This window comes from Apteryx rowi, unplaced genomic scaffold (genome assembly GCF_003343035.1).
Source record: "Apteryx rowi isolate R43461 unplaced genomic scaffold, aptRow1 scaffold_85, whole genome shotgun sequence".
Classification (NCBI taxonomy): domain Eukaryota; kingdom Metazoa; phylum Chordata; class Aves; order Apterygiformes; family Apterygidae; genus Apteryx; species Apteryx rowi.
The window spans coordinates 1,357,364-1,376,686 of NW_020451149.1; the positions used below are offsets into that span (position 1 = coordinate 1,357,364).

A 19,323-nucleotide genomic window follows, 5' to 3' on the forward strand; every position below is an offset into this window, starting at 1 on the left:
AGCAGTTTCTGTCTGTCTGCTATTATCTGTATGGCAAAGTTCAAACTGCCTAAAGCTTTGTCCCCAGTTCAAGGGAGGAAACGTGTGAGGAAGAGGCTCTTTGTTGAGGTGGTGGGGGGAGGAAGGAACGTAGCTTTTCAGCAACCAGAGATGCTCAGAACGCTCAGATGCTGTCCTCCCTCTCTCATTTGTTATGAATTACTGTTCTATTTAGTTATTTGGTAGTGAATACACATACTTCGTTGAAACCAACTTTTCAGCTCCATGAATGTCCCAGCAGTAAATACAGACACAAACAGAATAAGACACAATTGGGTCTTACGAGTTGTCCATACTCATACAAACCCATCAGCTGTTAAGAAATTTAACGGGTGTTATTCTGATACATTACTTTTTCCAGAACAAAACCAAAACCCTCATGTACCTGCCAAACTTACCTGAACAAAAAATATAAAGTGCTTGAAAGAAGTGTTAAGATGTGCCTCTTCCTGTAGCTGGATCACTGGATCAAAGTGCTGGTGATAAATGTGAGCATAAACTCTGAAGAGACGCTTTAAAATTGTCTTTGCCACTGACATGAAATTCTTTGGGAAAGGGACACCTAGAAATAACAAAACCAATGGCATATTTTTTAATTGCATGTGCCACGTTCATATATTTTGAAAGACATGATAATTCAACCCTGTCTCTTGCACAAGGGCTGTTTTGTTTCACTCAGCAGTTCAGCTGCTCACACAACACAAACCAAAGCACAAGGAGAAGAGTTTTCCCTCCCTTCAGTAGTTCAGTGCCTCCCAAATTCGCTCCAAGATGAATTTGATTACATTTCTATTTTGAACCCACTTGGCTTCAGCTTCCAGCTACTGACTCTCATTATGCCTTAGTACGCTTCCCCAGAGAGCCTTCTCTGAACAAGAATCTTCTTCCCATATGGCCTCTAGCAGTGGGATTCAGATGCCCAAACACAGGCACCTAATGCCATTAGCAATGTCCTCAGTACCTGCCTGGCCTCTCACTGCCAGTGCAGAAAGTCTCCTGCAGGCTCTGACCTTCACTGCTGGTCCTGTGACACCAAGGGTACCTCAGTGGCAGCAAACACTTTTGGGTAGGTAACTGAAAGCCACCTTAATCACAAAAATGCTCTCTTCCAGCTGTCTCGTGCTCACTGAAGAGACACCTCTTTCCCTTCTGATCCTCACCATCCCTCAGCCAGAGGCTTTCTTACCTGCCTGCTAAAATATTCCCAAACACGCTCCTTTCAGTCATTGTAGTGAAAATGACCCAGGACAGTTAAAATCAGTTTCAGTCAGTTTGCTAGTGCATGAGTTTTTATTAAAACTGTTCAGGGAAGAGCAGCCAGCCACTGGGAGCAATGTTCTCTAACTGACAAATCTACAAGCTAGGAAAACCCATGCATTAACCATCTAAATGGACTGAATCTTTTTAGCTTCTCATTACGTAGCAGGTTTCCCAGTTAGCTTAGCTCTTTCACAGCTTTTCCAAACGGTGAAGTCCCATCTGAGGGTCAGAGGCGAAGGCTGGATGCTGTAAGCCTGTCATGATGTCACTAATGCTTTAAAACACTAGCAATAAAATTTCCATACTCCTGCTTAAGTTTGCCGTGGTTGCATGTACATCACATTTCCTTCATTGGCAACTGTCTCACAGGGGTAGTTAATATTTACTTGGTTTTCCACTGCGACTTTTAAGTCCCTTTCTGAATCACTGCCTTTCAAAAACATATCCCACCCACCATGCTATGAGAAGAAAAAACTAACTTCACAGAAGTACAAGCTGCAGTAAAAGAAAGACCAAGTCCTGACATAGTCTTTTGGGCACAACTTTAATACAAACTATCACAGTTCAATATTATTCCTGTTAATACAAACTGTCACAATTCAACATTATTCCTGTTAGCAAGGTAGCAAATTTCTACCTTAGTTCTGAACTCTACGATGAAACATCAAGATCAGTGTCATATTGTAAGCAGACATTACGCTCACATCTATTGAGCAGGAAAGATTTAGATTTTTGTCACCTCTTCCCAAACAAACCAGCCTCCCCTGCATCTCCATTTACTCTAAGTAAAAACAAATGCCACTTGATTCTGACAGGTGGCCTTGTTTCTCTGAACAGGCTTACTGAAGATCTGTCAAATGCTTCAGAAACTATTCACAAAACACAAGCAATCAAGAAATTTCCCTTCCTTTTTCCACAATGGATCATAAGCCTAAGAGTAGCAGCAGTGTACTGGAAAACTGCCAGTTAGAAGCTTTAGAACAAACAGCCTCTAGAAGAAGGCATTTTCTCCTTCTTCTCATTTCAGAACTGGTGGTGGTTTGTTACTTTCCTTGTTTATGAAGGAAATCTCTTAAAAATATACATCTTCCATTTTGATTTGAAAAGATGAAAAAATATGCATATAGGATCAAAGATGCAATTCCACTTCCTGGAATGTGAGGTCTAAGAGAAGTGCCCCATCAGGATCAAGCCTCTCTTCTGCATGAAAAAAAACTGTGAGTTTGCACCAATTTGCTGCTTACAAGGTGTTGATAACCTCTTACCTATTTCTAGGGGAACAAACCACTTTTCAAAATTAAAAAAAAAAAAAAAGCATTCAATCAAAAAGGTCAGTTATTAAATAGAAACAATACTTCCTACATTCCGAATTATGATGGATTTTTATTAAGAGTACTAACATACGGATCAGAGTTCATATGCTAATACATAAATTTTACCTTAACAGATCAAAGTGCCTTCCTATACTCAATGTAGCCTTTCACAATTGTCCTACTCTAATCAGATATTTAGGAGACCTTTCAATGTTACAAGACTTCAATATTTCTGTACAGCTGTAATCCCAATACATTGTTGAACCTGACTTTTGTACTTTACCTATTTTAGATGGAAATAGCGTTTCATCATCCAGCTGATCCTGGACCCAAGTCATCAGGTAATCAATGTACTTTGGTGCAGAGCACTTAATTGGTTTCTTTATGTTTGTCCCATCTGCCCAGTGGTACTCATATCTAGGTTGGGATGACAACAAGAAGACATTTCTTAACACAAGTGAATCATGCATACAGAGGCCTGGAAGGTTCCTCTTCCTGCTCCACCTCCCTTCTTCCCACACCCTCCCACAGCTCTTCCTTGAAATTAAGGTCCTGATGTTCCGGAGTCACCTGCAACTGCTCTACCCCTTCTCCCCACTGCAATCCGACTTTAGCTGGCCTCTCTTCTGTAGTCCGTGAAGGCCTTCAAAAAACTTCTTCCTTTATAGGCACAAGACTCATTCATCCTTCGTTCTAATACACCTGACAAAATGCATGTGGCAACCTGCAGTCAGAATATCCCTATACATCAAAAAGGTGCTGCAGGATTAGGTTTCCAACACTTACACAGAGCACTTTTCCTTGAAAAAGGCAACAACTACGTAGTCTTTTTTAAAGCTTATTCTTTTCCTACTTTTTTTTTTTGTGATAACCTGTTGAAGTGAAACATCAAAAAGTTGCATTAAATTCTCATACAAATAAAAGCTAAGCTCCAGGGCTCAAACTGGTGAAGGCATCTGACTGATTTCCAACTTGAGCCGATCCATGCTTGCGCTCCGTAAGTCCACTTTGTTCCCCAAGTTGGCCCTAGCAACGGGGTTTTCTTTGACTCCATTTGCAGAGATCTGCAAAGCAAGTGGCAATGCTCAACAGCTGCATCAGGTGCCAGGCAGACACATTAGGCCCCCAACATTGACGGAAATGCTTTAAACTTGAAAATGTCCTTACAGATTTTGCGTAACTGAAGACCAAACTACGTTTCTTCTTGTCAGAGATCCCAAATTACTATTGTATTGAAGATATGGGACAAATTCAGGGATATGTTAATACCAAGGAACACTATTACAAAACTGGAAGCTGGCAAGAAACGCATTTCAGCTGGTAGTTAGAAGAAAGCTTCTAAATTAAATAGTCCTCCTTAAAAAAATGTTCCTATCTGAAGGTCTGGCACTACCATCCAACTCACGGATGAAACACATTCAGAAAACCTGTTTCCAATTATACCACTGACCCACTGGATAGGTGTAGGCCAGTTACTGTCTTTAGCCTTTGTTTTCCTATTTGTAAATGAGCTGAGATTCTCCACCTTTACCAGCCACTGCATGATTATGGAGCAATAAAATGTGTGCTATTTTTATTCTTTTCTATTCATATAACTAATAACATTAACATCTTTTATGTAGTATGCTTCATCAGTAGATTTCACCATCATTCATTTTATAGTTACCATTTTAACTTCAGGAATTGTAAGAGCCATGGAAAACCGTATTAAGCATTATCCACTTACATGTGCAACCACACAGAAAAAAAGTCTTCATGAAATTAAAATGGAAGAGATTTATTTACTGGCTTGGGGATAGCAATTCCACCTAAGTCAAGGCACAAGAGAAGATGGCTAATCCTGAGAACAAGTAGCTTAAAAAAAAAAAAATCACATTTAACATTGGGAATCTGACAGTATCAGCTTTCAAGCGAACCAGTGTTTCTATTTCTTGCTAAGTACAAAAGCATAGATCTTAATATTCCTTGCCAGTCCTTAACGTCTGAACAGTTTCTTCTCAGTAGCCCAGAGCTGTGCGTAGCCATCTCTTCCATCTGAAAACAGCATCATTTCCCACGTCTGTTTTAAATCAGCCAGCCTTGTTCAGCCAACCAGCCAAAGAACATTGCTGAAGAAAGACTATCCGTGGGGTGAGCGTGCTGCCAAGCCAGAAGCGAAAAGGACTGCTGAGCTTTGCAGCTCTGAAATCCTCCCAGAAAAACTAACGAACAACGGTTCAGAGCAGCAGCCATACTCCTCTGCAAAATAAGGACAGTACTGTCAGCTCAAACAGTCGTGCTCTTACAGGAAACATACCTACCTAATCAACCAGCTCTACCTAAATTCTTTTTAGGAGAATTCAAAGAGATGTTATCAACAGCTAATATTTGTTCTCTTCACGGGGGATAGCGTGCTTTATTTGATTTTTATTTCTTAGTGCATAGGAGTATGCCACAACATTTGGGCTGTGAACACTGTAGTTTAAACTTTGCCTTGCTACCTGCAATTAACTTTATAAGGACATTTGTAAAGGTCTACTATTTTAAAGATTGTACAGACCATTTGACATGAGTCATCTGAACCATTTCTGATCAAATTTGGCTTAAAATTTTGTTCTAAACATTCAGTTGTTTTGTCAGAACAATAACTGGGAGAACATTTTCACAATAAGCAAGAGTGAGCAGCATGTGCTGCTAACAACGGCATGAAGATACCGTTTTTATAATAGTATCAAATTAGAGGGTCTGAAAGCCTTTCAAAATTGTATATAAAACAACATTCAGAGATTCTATACACATTAAAAACAACAACAACAAATTATATCTCAAGCTTATGAGCAAACACCTCCGTCTCTGATAATAGAAAAAAATTAGCCTTATCATTATATGGCGCTCCTCTGGGGAAAATATATTGTGAACAACCTCTACTGTTCAGTAGAGGGGTTTTTTTGTTTTTTTTTTTAATGGGCAAAACAATATGTGAGGGATACAGCAAGAAATACGTGGCTTACATTAACAAGTGGAGGAAAAAGCTAGGAATCCCTAATGACACTGCTGGAATTCTCTAATACTAATAAACCTAAGTTATTTGGCATCTATAAATAGAAAACCCAACTATGCTTCCGACACTAGAAAATATCCCCGAGTATAAATGATCACAGGACCAGTTCCTTCTACCGTGCAATTTGATGCACGTGGCCTGAAGAAAAATAGCTTGAGTAAAATTAAAGCCATTACTTTGCCCAACAGCAATGAAACTCAGGCCTTTTAAAGCATCCTAGGACATATACTTGGAACTGTCATCCTTAAATCTCAGCAAAATGGTATTAAATTGGAATGAAATAGATGAAAACATCATATTCTGTTTTGTCTCTGTTGGTCAAGTGACACAGGTGCAAAGCAGAGCATCACAAAAGGGCAAAAGGATCAATACTGCTGAGAGACCTAGGGTATTTCAAGAACCTGTGGGGTTTGGGGGGGGGGGTTTTTGCTGCAGACACAGTGGGCAGAAGACAGTATATTAACATTCAACTATACTAGATTAGGCTCAAGTAGGATTTATGGGAGCTGTCCACTTCTGAGTGTCCAGCTATTCTTATTTGAACATCTAAACGTAGATGCGCTGAGGACCTACAAACCTCATGAAAGTCAAAAGGGATCTCACCAACACTGGAATTCACTCACACAAATGCCTAAATTTGGATTTTAGATCCCCAGTTCAGACATCCAGCTTGGAGCAATGCAGCAGCCATGTCCTTTGTGTTCTCCATGAAGACTTACAACCAAGGAGAAAAATAAAGAAAATTCCTTCCACCCCACACTAGTCAAAGAGCGTATTATTTTTATGCAGGTTTTTAGCTTCTTACCATGCCTATTCCATTGATGGTGATGCTACAACTCTTAAAAAAATAATGAAAAGCAGTAACCAACTAGGTCTTGCTTGGCTTGTTTTTACTGAAGGAATGGAACATTACCATGAGAAAGCATATGTTTGGAGCAACACTAAGGTTTGGGGTTTTTTTTTAGTTGCTAAGACAATGAGCCGAGCAGCAGGACAGAGAGCTCCGTTCTTGAACTTTATGTCAATCATTAACTAACTCGAGGTACTAACACCTTGTTAAAGGCTAATTCAACAATTCTTCCAACAAAGACTAGTACAACAGAAGTCTAAGTGAGCCCACAGCACACATGCTGTTCAATGTTAGCAGGAAAGCCAAGATGGTGCTTTTATTTCTCCTGACTTAGAAGCAGTGTTCGGCTCCCATCTCCCATCCAGGCCCAGAAGCTACCTGCCTCAGCTAAGGCCTTCTTTTCAAGATCGCTAGGGAAAGAACCGGTGAGCCTGAGTAGCAGTTACACAGCCCCACGCATTTGCTTATTCTTAAAGGCAGCCCTTTAGAGACGGTAGCTCTCCCTGCATCAAAAACAAACACAAAACACCCATGCATGAATGATGGAGGATCTGTCCGTTGCCAAAGGGTTAATTTATTCTTTTAAATAGGTTTTGAAGACTAAACACCGGTACCAGGCAGTGGATGCAGGAAACATCATGCGTAAGCACTGGTTACCCTCCCACACAAGCAGTCTGGCTTAATTTTTCCATAGATTGCTACAAGCTTGTCACTTGTGCTATGCAAGTTGCGACTGTGCCATAATGGGTGTCAAACCACTATGTACACAGCAGCAGCTTACAACCCTTTCTCAATATATGGACCATAAGAATTTTTCCAGTGCAAATGTGTAGCTCTACACTGTGAATTTAAGTGTAACCGTAGGTTTGCTTTAGGTACCCCAAACACTGAGTTACTAAAACAAAAAGAAAAGCCCAAGTGCAGATGCAGTTTTACTGGAAGGCAAATAACTTTACAGGACTTGAATTGCACAGAAAGAAAAATCAAATCAGACTTTATAGCAAGAGGGCTTGCCGCTTTCAGTTCTCCCTAGTTATTCATGTTACTGCTGCCTAACTTGTTGCAAACCAAAACGGCCTTATCGTTTGGTTCAGCTAAATCATACTCCTTCGTTTGAATAGATGAGGCTGCAGTAACAGTAGCGGCTCAGCCAGCACGAGTAAGAGACAGTAACCGTCAGCCTAAGAGCAGTAGAGAGCACCTAAGAATCAATGCCTCTTGCACTGGTACAGCTGGAGCCAGAAGACAACAGGAAAGAGGGATAAGAAACACAAGAATTCTGCAAATATCGGTACTTCCATAATTTTTCCAGCAATATCTCTCTAAGAAAATTTTGCAGGTCCACTTTAACTTAAAGAATGGCCACATTCACTCAAATTAAACATACAGTCTATGCTCCACTGCCAGTCATGGCTGGCCTCCCAAGGCACCTGGTCCTGGGCCTGTAGTCCCAGTCGTGTCCTCCCCCCMCACACACACACACTCTTACCATTTTTCACAGACCCCATCCCTGAGCACTGGTGGGGCCTGCACAGTTTCAGCAACGGTTTGCAAATGCTGGACACAATGTCATCTAACCAAAAGCTCTGCAGAATGCATTTCCTGGACTACAGTTTCTCCTTTCTACCCACTTCATAATTATTTGAGCATTAGATAAATTCCTGTCACTGGTTATTGGCCCCTTTGGAGAGAAATAAATTGTTTAGATTGGCAAACAGATGGTTACGCCTCTAATTAACCTCAGCCCCCAAGTAACTGCTTCTGCTCAGACAAACAATAAAGCAAACAAATATTTTCATGATCTTTATTAATAAATAAGAGTCTGTTCCGCGTTCTGAAGTGCAAAGCAGGCCACGGGCTGTGTTATTGCACAACCTTTTCCCAAAGTTCTTCGTATAATAGAAAACTTTAATTTGTTTTATTTTTCGGCCCTTGCCTGGGTCGCAGCCGTAGGTTTGCCTGCCCACCCTGGTTTTGGCATTCAGTAGCGCCCGTTGTTAGTTAAGGAACGTAGCGCCGAAGCTGTTCTTCGTCTGTCTTGCTGCTCTCACCTTGCAGAGCTCATACTCCCTCTGCCTCCCAGCTCTCCTTCCCAGCAGCACCCTGCTGCCCTTCCTCAGCTCCACACCTCACTGGCTCGGAACTCTGACTTCGGACAGTAACAACAAATTTCATTATAAAGGAGGAAGAAGCGGAGAAGGGGATTGCTTTTCTTTATTTATTGCTTATTTAGGATTCTAAGGTAGCTTAAAAGGAAGCAGTGCCCCCTCTCTCCGCTCGCTTAGAAATGCAGGTATTTTCCACTTTGGAAAACACAAAGCAGCTGGAGAGCAAGCAACAACACAAAAGTTCAAAATCTGTACAAAAGTATAAACAAGAATCAAGGAAGTGAAACAACTGAGTGACAGTGTAGGGGATTTTTATTCAAACTGCTCAAAACTGTAGCTAAGTTTCTTTTTATAAAACTTACTGGAACACCTACAAGAAAGGTTTTGGATCACCCTAATTGCACACTTGCAGATAAAAGCTTCAAATTTGTATTTAGGAAGCCCTCAGTAACGTATCTGAACCCAAAGAAAAGAACAATTTTGATAGTCATGCTATTTCCCAGGTTAAATAAAAAATGAGAGAACCCTTCCCTTCACCACTTTCTTACAAAGCTTCAAGCTTTTTTCCTTCCTTAGGTAACAAGAGCAGACATCCTTTCCACCCACAGAAGTTAGCTTATACTCAGCATTCAAAGAACTGAGCTAGTCTCCAGTTTTCACATGCAGAATAATCTCAAAAATTGCACATTCTCAATGATGTGTAAACAATAATCTTACTTTGGGCCAGCAGACATCACGGGGCAACTCTCCTCTGTGCAGAAGTCTGTAATGGTTCCATACAGCATATTGATCTGGTTGAAGAAGTCGACAGCTGTAAAGCATTTAAAACATCAGTTATCACTCTGCAGGGTAACTGCAATGCAAGCTTCCTGCAGCTTCAACTGCAAAACACCCAGTGCTGAAGAAGGGTCTGGAATATATATTTTTTTAAATGATAAAACCTCTTTGTCATTGCTTTTTAAGACATATTATAAAGGAACATGGAACATGACCACTAACTAACTTTCTTGAACATTCTCTGGCAAGAGCTATTGCCCTTTTCACTGCAGCAAAATCTTCATTTCAGAGGGAAAGAGAAAGCAGTGTTATTTCCTCTTCCAAATGTTTGGTCCGCTCTATTAGAATCCCAAATTCTACTGGCAAGTTTATAATAAAACAAAGATTTTCAAGTGTAAACTTTCCAAGTAGAGAGAACTGTTGCTCATTAGCTGACACGAAGGTCCCTCAAGCCTCATATCCCAAAAGACTATCTTTCCAAAGAATATTTATGCTACATTAAGACACTATGCACATGGAGGGGGAAGGGTGTATAGAAGGCAAGACATAGTTAGTGTCAAGTGAATTCTGTTCCTCAGATTATCAAGCCATTACCACAAATCACCAGTTAGTCCACAACACTTCCTCATTTAAGAATTATCCTTTGAGTCTTGTTCTTGAGTTTTTTTGCTTAGGTTTTATTACGTGTTTGAGAAAATAGTTCTCTTAGCTGAAGTTTTTTTAAACACTCTACAGTTGTAATACCCGATTAAAAGACTGAAAGTTAATGTATCTAAGTATTCCCGCAGATCCTACTACTTTGAATGGGAGTTTGTGCGCTCAGAACCTTTGAAAAGCAAAGCTCTTCTTCAACAAGCTAACGGTAGGCTTGGTTTTTAGGAACTGTGACCACTGTAAAAAATTTGTAAGAATCAGCTTTATCTCCCCTTAATGCACGCTCCCCCTTGCAAATGCTGGGAAGCACAGAGCGCTACCAAGGTTTCGATACATAAGTTGTATCGTTTCAAAACGTCTTTCAAACAATGGATGTCACAGGTGAAATTTAAAAGGGACCAATAAGAAGCACTAGGAAGTAAAATTTTAATTAGGCAGGGTTAAAATCTTACCACTAAGTAAATACATGACATGACTCCAGAATAATGGTTGCACTAAATATTCTTATTTCCCTTATCCTAGAATAAACAGCTGCTCTAACTTCTGCTTCTGCATGAACCCAAGAAACACAAACAGACCAGAACATAAGACTGGTGGGATTGGCTTTAGTGTCCTTGTTTGTTCAGTTTTATGCATGGCTGAAATGTAGCCATCATACGAAGGCCCAGATCAAGTGTTGTGGAATCCAGCTCCTTCTATTTTCCCACAGTGCTTTACATATTTCACTGCTACACCAACATACCCTCAAGCTGAAAGGGACTATATATAATGTAAAAATGGGGTTAATGTCCTAATGCCCAGTTCATGCTACATTGCCTCTTACTCTTCAGAGCACTGGGCCTGCCACCTTGGACAACAGGAGCCTTTACAGCTAGAAGCTTCATTTGGCGGTCACGTCTGCAAGGCTAGTCCTGGTGGTGAGGAACCAGCCCACAGTCTGTCTGAGCTTGCAACATGGCATATTCTCATACGATCAGTCTGCAGGACATGGTGGAATTAAGAGCAGCAATACACTCTTCTTGATCTGGTGCCGAGCTATAAGAAAGCCGGTGCTGTGGCTGTGACAGAACAGTCAAAACCATCTTGCGTTACTTGGTAGCCAACCCAAATTCACATCCTTTACTTAAATCTACAGAGAATTACAAGTCCTCTAATGAAAAGGAGGTCGACATCCTGAATTTCAGCACCAGCAGATACCACGTACCATGAAAGGGAGTGATGAAAAGAAAGGGATAAATACTTTAGCTCCCCTCACTGATTTTTCAAGAGAATAAACATTAAAGTCTACATGCACATCATGGCAGCAAATTACAGCTATTGTTCAGCAGATGCAGGATACAACTGCGTCATGACACTTTCCAGGTATCAAAAAAGGGAAGTAAGTAAAAACTGGTAGGGCATGCATCTAGCCCAGTTCATCTCCAGCAACAATTTGTTTTTTCTCCCCCCCTGCAGAAAAGCAACAGCAGAAAATAGCAAGAAAAATAGGGAAGGGTTGACAGAAAAGTTACAGAGGATGAGGACTGTTAAAGCTTATTTGGGTGGGGAGAAGAGATACTTAACACCGGACACACAGCAAGAAGCGCTTATATACTGCCCTTATTTCTTAAGCATACGGAAGAACTGTTAATTAAGTTTCCATTCCTCGCTCCCAAAAGAAACCACAGCCCAATGTTTGCCTCAAGGCAAACACGTTCAAAAAACCCACACAGACTTTGACACGATGACTGATTATTGTGAAGCCCACTCTTGCAATCCTCAAAAGAGCATGAGACATACCACCCATCCGCCAAAGCCAGCACTGTCTGACAAACATGAAAACTGCAGGCACCTCCTCTCCAAAATGTGTAATGCAGTACAGTGCCTGCGTGCATTTTCATTTCCTCTTTTTACTCATGGTTCTGAAGTTTGTAGGGTTTAGTTTACTTTTTCTAAGCGCTTTTCTACTTGAAGTAGTGCACACTGGTGTATTTAAGCAAGATTCTCATTTCTGCCCCCAAATATGTCTTTGTTTTCCAGACTTTTTTTAACGTTTATCAACTATAAAGCAATAGGGGTACTGTATTTCTCAAATTGTTCTTAATACTTTTGAAATCAAGGGGATTTCAAATGAAACCAAGAGGAAACTGATTATACATTTCTTACCTCAGAATTTTTTAGTTTGAAAACACATACTTTAAAAATTCACATGTAGTCAACTCATTACAGGAAAACATCAGTAAGGCTATGGATTGAGCAAGAACTAGAAAAGAAGAGTACATTTGTGCCTGTGCTCTCAGTACATGAAGGGCAAAACCAACCACAGTAAGTAATACTTTTATTTACTTATGAGACATCTCAATCAACGGAAGAGGCTTACGGCTACCACTAATTGGTATTGGGCGTAGTAGAGGGATGCTTTAAGTCAAGGAAGCAGCTCATCAGGCTAGTTAATCACTTCTAGGGAAAAAAAAAAAAAAGAAAAAAAAAACAACCCCCCCCCCCCCCTTTGCTGCAATGAGGCATGGAAAAGGACCGTTTCATTACCGAACCCAGCTGTTACCACAAGGCAAGGGCCACTCTTTTGTTAAGTGCTTCACTGCCTTTCCCCACCCAGCTAATTTAGCAGTCAAATCATTTGGGAGGGGAAAAAGACCACTGCCACCCAGGAAAGAAAAGACATGGAATGGCAGATCCACCAAAAGCAGAAGGTTGCAAGCAATATATGAAGGGTCCTTAGTAAAACTCACTCATAAAAAAGGGCTGGCTTTTTTTAGACTGTTCTGCAAGGCAGTGTGAACAATCTTTTATTAAGAATGGTGTCGGTAATTTCAATGTTCCCTGCAAACAACGGCAGCTCATATACCAGAGCACTATGTGACTAATTAAGAACTGGAAGGTAGAGGTCAATACGACAGTTTCACTTCCCAGACATGTCAAAGAGCAAGCAGAAACAAATAGAATCACATAAAATAAATAATTAGAAGAGATTTATCTTGAGTACAATTTATACTGCACTGCCATGTACAATCAACACCGTACAATCAGGGAATTCAAATACACCAAAGACCAGAAAATAACCAGACAGGGCCCAGGGTTTGCGGCAGCCCAAATCCTGCATGGCCTGCATAGGATGATAGAATTTGGGCTAATCCATTCTTTTAGGCCAGAAGAAAGGCAACAAATTCACGAAGCAGGGAGAGGAAGGAGGAGGAAACTTGGTAAAGCAATCAGAAAACACTAATTTAGGCATCACTGTTCGGCCTGCCTTGGCTGAGAAAAGAGAGCTAGGAGAAACTGCCTTACAGGAAGTCAAAATAATCAAGTCAAAAACTTACCAGAGCAAAGGCTGACAACATGGTAGAAACAAAGCAAAGAACTAAATTTAGGAATACTGCAAAGATCAACTTCTGTATTTGTTACAGACAAAAGGAAAGCCAAGCCATATATGTGACTGTAGTCTTAATGTGCGTCAGACTTGGCCCTCAGCACTTAGCTAAGGTAAGGTTTTAAGCTTGAATGCAGAAGCTTGGCTCTACCATTGAGCAACAAGCCTGACAGGAAGTGCTAGATCGGACCCATTAAGAAGGCACTGACAGGCTCTTTTCTAAAAACAGCACCGGCATTTCTACCTCAGCACTTGTTTGTGAACAAGTGCTCAGACTTTAACCACTAAGAACAATAATTATTTTGTTACCAGAAACGTATTTTTACCACGTGAAGCATAAGGAGTTTTTGTCTCAGTGAGCCACTCTGCAGCTGTCAACTCTAAGTGACAAGACATTCACCTCTCCCAATTGCAGCATAGCGCAGAGTGGTGTACACGGGACAGAAGTGCCCACCACACTAGAAAGAGGTACATAGTTGTCCTTCAGCAATGCTCAGTCCACGTTCAGTGTCCCCCTCACAAATGACAGGTTAGCCAACTTACTGTTAACTGCAACCCATTCATTTAAGTCTTCACCCTCTGGAAGCATAACGGCCATTCGGAGATTACCACTTCCAAGCGTGGCTTCAGCATGCTTTAGCAGCTCGTACTGGTGAGACCCCTCTGGAATATTCTTCTTTGGTTTGAAGGTTTTAGAAGAGCGACTACCACTGCAAAAGGGAGAGCAAATATTTAGAGAACTTGTGAGAAGGGAGGGGAAGAAGGAAGGAATGAACAAGCCATGCACAACCACTAGATTAGTGTCAAACACTTTTCCCACTCCCTAATTTTCATGTAGAAAAGGGGTATTTAACAAAAACTGAGACAGATAAGTTTCAGATGCTTTTATCTGTTTTTTTTAAGCAATTAAATCACTCCCCGCTACACACCATTCTCAGCTGGTCGCCTTACTGTTAAGGCAGCTGGACAACAGGGAATGCTTAGACTCCTGTCTCTCTCGCCAAATCGGATCACAGGCAAGACAGCACCAAAAAAGTACTTATTTCCCCAGAATTTCAACAGCTACATTTCAAGAGCAACAGCCTTGCTAAATAAAAATCTTCAGCCTCAACAGTCATGAAGCTTGTCACCATGATATAGAATACTAAATAACAGAAAAACTCACATCCTTTCTAACAGCTGCCTTCAAGAGACACGAAACGTCATCACACACGCAGAAGTATACTCAGAGGTAAGGTCAGCTGGTCCAGAACCCTCTCTTTTCAGATCAGCTATGGTGTCTTAAATAAGGTTACTATTAATTCATTGAAAATAAGCAGCTATTATTTGGAAAAGCACACCCTTTGGAGTCTTACCTAATTCAAAACAGTATCTTAGCTACTTCAATTCACCAGCAGTGTATTAGATCCTAATAGTTGTGTCAAAAAGTTGGGGGAAGGGTTAAATGGCAACATAAAATACACTTTGCAAGTATCTGGTGCTATTTAGGAACTTAGTTTTTAAATTGCAGTTGCTCAAAAATATGAGAACACTTTAGCTGAAGACCATCTTCCTAACTATAAATTTGTTTCAAAAACATGGACTGAATTAGAAAAAAGTTTAGATACTTGAATGTTAAATGATGGCAGTGAACCAGATAGCAAATTAACTCTTAGCATGCCAGAAACATGAGATGCACAAAACTCCAAATATTTGCGGAAGAAAAGTGTCAGATAAGCCAACATGTGTGAATTTTTAGTATATGCGTGAAGAAAACATTTCTGTTGGAAAAAGAAAACTGACCTCCAAATTCCAAAGAAAGAACATAAAGCAGTGAAACCCAGGCCACAGAATTTTCAATGCAAACATTGCCCAATTCTCATTTCTCATTACCAATTATTTGCCAATTTTTCAACAGCTCTCCACAGGACTGAATAGAATTTTTTAATTTTTTTTTCAGTGGTACAAAAAAACTGTTTTGGGGTAGAGGTGGAGGATAAGGGTGCTCCAGGGCTCACCTAGTGTTTGAACTGCATAATCAAACACACAAGGGTTGCAGCTGATCTTTGGAGCAATGTTAATGCTCATGGTCACGGAGAAGCGCGCCAAGAAACTTATTTTTCATTTTGTCCCCCACCACCACCACCACTCTACAGCCTGATACAAGAGAAAATTAAGAAAAATTGCTCATTTCTAAAATCCTAAATGCTAACAGCTCTAGCAGAGACACTATGCACCCTAAAGAATACCAAAAATATTGTTCTTTCCAAAACATGACAGGTGATCAAGAGAACATACTGTATGCCAAGCATGTGACAAAACTATCTACAGTTAATTAAGTCTCTATTTAAATCTGAACAAGAGCAGGGTAAGAAGAAAACATACTGAAATTGGAAATAAGTAAGAAGCTTCCCAAATTCTTTTGGGGAGGGAACATCTCCTTCTTCATAGGAGCATCCTCGGATACAGACCAGATGCCACAAAGCTGGCTGTTAGAGATTTAAGTGGTCCCGGTCCTACTCTGACATCCCTTTGCCACAAAGCAGCATCATTTTTCCCTGGCCTCAAGAGTAATCCTGTTTTCTAACCCTCATAAAAAAGCACTTAGCTGGATTAAAAAGAATTGTGGGATGGTATAGGTGATGACGCACAGGACAGGGTATAATTCAGATGGATACTAGGTGCTGGCACAACAATGAACAGTGCCTAGTGCAGTCAGCTGCTAAATGCATCTAACAGCCAGAAGCAGGATAACGTGTGGCTCCCACATACTGGTACAGGACACTTCTAACATGCACTCAGTCATTTGCATTTTACCCTAAGCAAGGATACCAGATTCAAATCTTAAATGAAATAATTGCCTCCCAGTGGGAGTGAGAAGCTACTGCGGCTCAGGGAGTTCCCTTCCTCTCCCACCCCCCAAGGCACCTGCATTTGTTGCCAAGCCGGGTTCAAACCAACTCAGAAGAAAAAGCAGCTGTTATCCGCCCCCCCCCCCCTTACAACTGACTGCTAGTGAAGCAGGTTTTTCTCTTTGGGAACACACGCTTCATAGCCGAGATGCCAACAGGGGGAGTAAAAATACCATCTAAGACATTTGGCAATTGCCTTGGTGTATGTCTGCATGGAGAGGGCTGACACAAGGTCATATTCACAAGCGTGAGAGAGACTGGTATCGTTATCTTTGCACGTGTGTCAGTTTAAGCAGAAGAAAAACAGCCTAAGATGAAGACCAGCACATCACTTCCTGACTTGCCCAGAAGATTGTGCTCTCACTACATAACTCAACCACCAGGGAAACCAACTCCCAATACTTGCACAAAAAGCAAGCCAAAGGTTTCCAAGAACTTAACACCACTCCAAAGCTCAGTTAGTCATTCATCACAAATGGGAAAGGAAAATAAAAGATTCCCTTTCCCCCCTCTTTCCTTCCCTCACCTTCTCTCAAGGCCTAGTACCATCAGCTTCTCTTTCGGAGTGCTGTTACTTAGATACAGCGAAGGAGACTGAAAGAAGTAGCTGCTGTAACCAGTCTGGTGCAGCTGCCTGAGGCCAGATCTACAAGCCCACTACAGACTGCTGGGTGGATGGAGCTCTGTGTGCCGGATGAGAAAAGCTGCTCCATCAACACAGAGGGAGAACTTACCAGGAGCATCTAGATTCAGAGAAGCCAGCAGTCAAAAAGCTACCATCAAAAGGGCAGCACCTCACTTACAGCTTCAGCTCAAAGTCTTTGTTCAGAAGGAGGAGGAGACGGAATAGGAACGTACAAAGCAATAGCAGGAAGAAAGTTTTTTTTATAACTAAACCAACAAGCGGTTTATTTTGGTGTTCTCGAAAGAAGTAAGTCAGCAGAGGGGGCGAGGTTCTAGAACAAGGCCCAAGGAAAGCACGGTGAAGGAACTCCCTGAAGAACACGGTCTATTTTGAGAAAACTCAGGGTAAGGATTCACACCATATCCATCCCAGACCGTGAGCTTGCTAGATAACAAACCACGTCACTGCAGGCCTGTTGAATATCCAGAGAGATCTTCTCTGATCAGGGAAGCAGAGGAAGTATGACATGTTGTAAAGTCATTAGATATCACTTAATCTCTGCTATCCTGTTCCCCATAAACAGGGAGTTTCTTCCCATAAGTTGAAAAAAAMCATAAAACCAGGATACACAACCGTTTGGTCTCATCAGCTCTCCCAAATAAGCCATCCCTTGTTTATATACCTGTATTTGCCTCCACTACCTTTCTGATCATTACTTGTCTAATTCAACACAGCCATTCCTAAAACGGCAGGAAATGGTCTCATGCAAAAGACAGTCAGTAAAGCATCCAAAAGGAAAAGCAACTAGGGTAAATCCAGGCCGCTAATCATCACATGCTATGGAAATATCTGCAATCTTGACAATAAATTATCAAAATTCCATGCATTCGTGCAATTAACCATGCAAGAAGTCAGCCAACTGCATGTGATACACTTCCAAGAACCTAATACAGCTTCTCTTAGCCAAAACTCTCATAGGACAAGTTTGCTCTTGGGCAGTCTAGTTATAAATGTCGCTACAAACATGGTTTCAACTACTTTATTAGTCCAGAAGCTCTCCCGTTATTTAACCAACAACATCCTTTTTTTATTGACATCTTGGCACCATCACTTTAATACCCCTTCAAATGCTTACCTTTTTTAAGGAATCCTGCTTCCTCCCTAAATCCTGAACACAACAGCTTTTGTCTTATTCTTGCTTCCTTACACTATGATTCCCCAACACTGAGCTGAAGGCATCTTACCAAAAAAAAAAAAAAAAAAAAAAAAACAACATTTTAAATTATTATGTCAAGCTGGTTTGTATGAAACAGATTTAGAAAGTCTTATTGCTCCAGGTCTATTTCCTGAACCACTTGGGCATAAAAGGAGGAATGTATGTTTTAAGAGTTCTGCTTGGTGGCCGTTCAATTCACATAATAATACATGTCTTCACCAAGTATGACATTTGATTTTCATATATATTTCATAACAGATTAGTTATATCTGTGGATCATTTCTCCTGAGAGTTTAAAATGCTCAGAGGCAGTAGGCAGCACCTGCCTTTCCCTGTTAGTCCCTGAACTCTCCTTCAGTTTCGAAATGTTACATTAATGCAGAAGTGGAAGGGGACGGTAGATCTCTCTGAAACACCACACTGAAGATTTCATTTTCCTTGGACATTAAAAGGACATGAAACAGTGAAAACATTGTGTCATCTTCAGAATTTCTCAAAAGCAATTTCTATTCCTCCAAAAGGAACCGACTTCCCCCAAAATTCTCGCAATTCCAAGGACATTTAGCTCACTTAACTCCTACACCCAACATTTCTAGAAATTGTGCCCTTCTATTTTTACAGGTAAGTGCAGTTACCGAAGTGCCAGATGCAGTTTGATCTAGCACTAAATCAGGCAATGTGTTTAAAGTAATTACTCATTCAGCTGAGCCGAGGCTCAAAGCCTCGCTAGGAAGCCCCACCTCCGAGCCACAAGAAGCGCTTCCCACCGTCTGAATCCCACATGCCGCTTTGCCTCACAAAGACGTCACGACATGCCTGTAAGCAAGAACACAAAACTTCCTCTAAAGCTGTAATTTTATTTAGTCATCTGCTGACAGGGAGGGTTTTAATGATGCAGATTCTGCAGCCTGGTCCATGTTAGGCTGGCAGAATCACATCTCCAGAAGAAAAGAGTATTCTCGGGCATCTTTCTTACACCACACTTGCCTAGCTGCCTGAACAAACCCACTCCAGCTTCAAATTCAGCACTGGCAAACCTTTAAAAAACAAAGCAACTAAATAGCCAGCCAAAACTCTTGCTGTATTTCCTTTTAACTGGGGGAAAGAAGCCTCAAAAGAGAAACCCCTACTTACACATCATACTCTTAAGGGAAGCACTTCGGCTGGCCTCGCTTAGACCTCC

At 41.0% G+C, this 19,323-nt stretch overlaps 1 protein-coding gene across 1 annotated transcript in view; it reads right to left on the minus strand.

The window, feature by feature from the left end:
• Positions 1-19,323, minus strand: part of MOB1B (MOB kinase activator 1B) — a 41,545-nt gene that overhangs the window by 6,151 nt on the left and 16,071 nt on the right. Inside the window, exons 2-5 of the mRNA XM_026090118.1 lie at positions 13,952-14,118; positions 9,328-9,421; positions 2,896-3,029; positions 438-601 (exon numbers count right to left, since the gene is read on the minus strand). Coding sequence (XP_025945903.1) covers positions 438-601; positions 2,896-3,029; positions 9,328-9,421; positions 13,952-14,118 — 559 coding nt within the window. The remainder of the gene's footprint in view (positions 1-437; positions 602-2,895; positions 3,030-9,327; positions 9,422-13,951; positions 14,119-19,323) is intronic.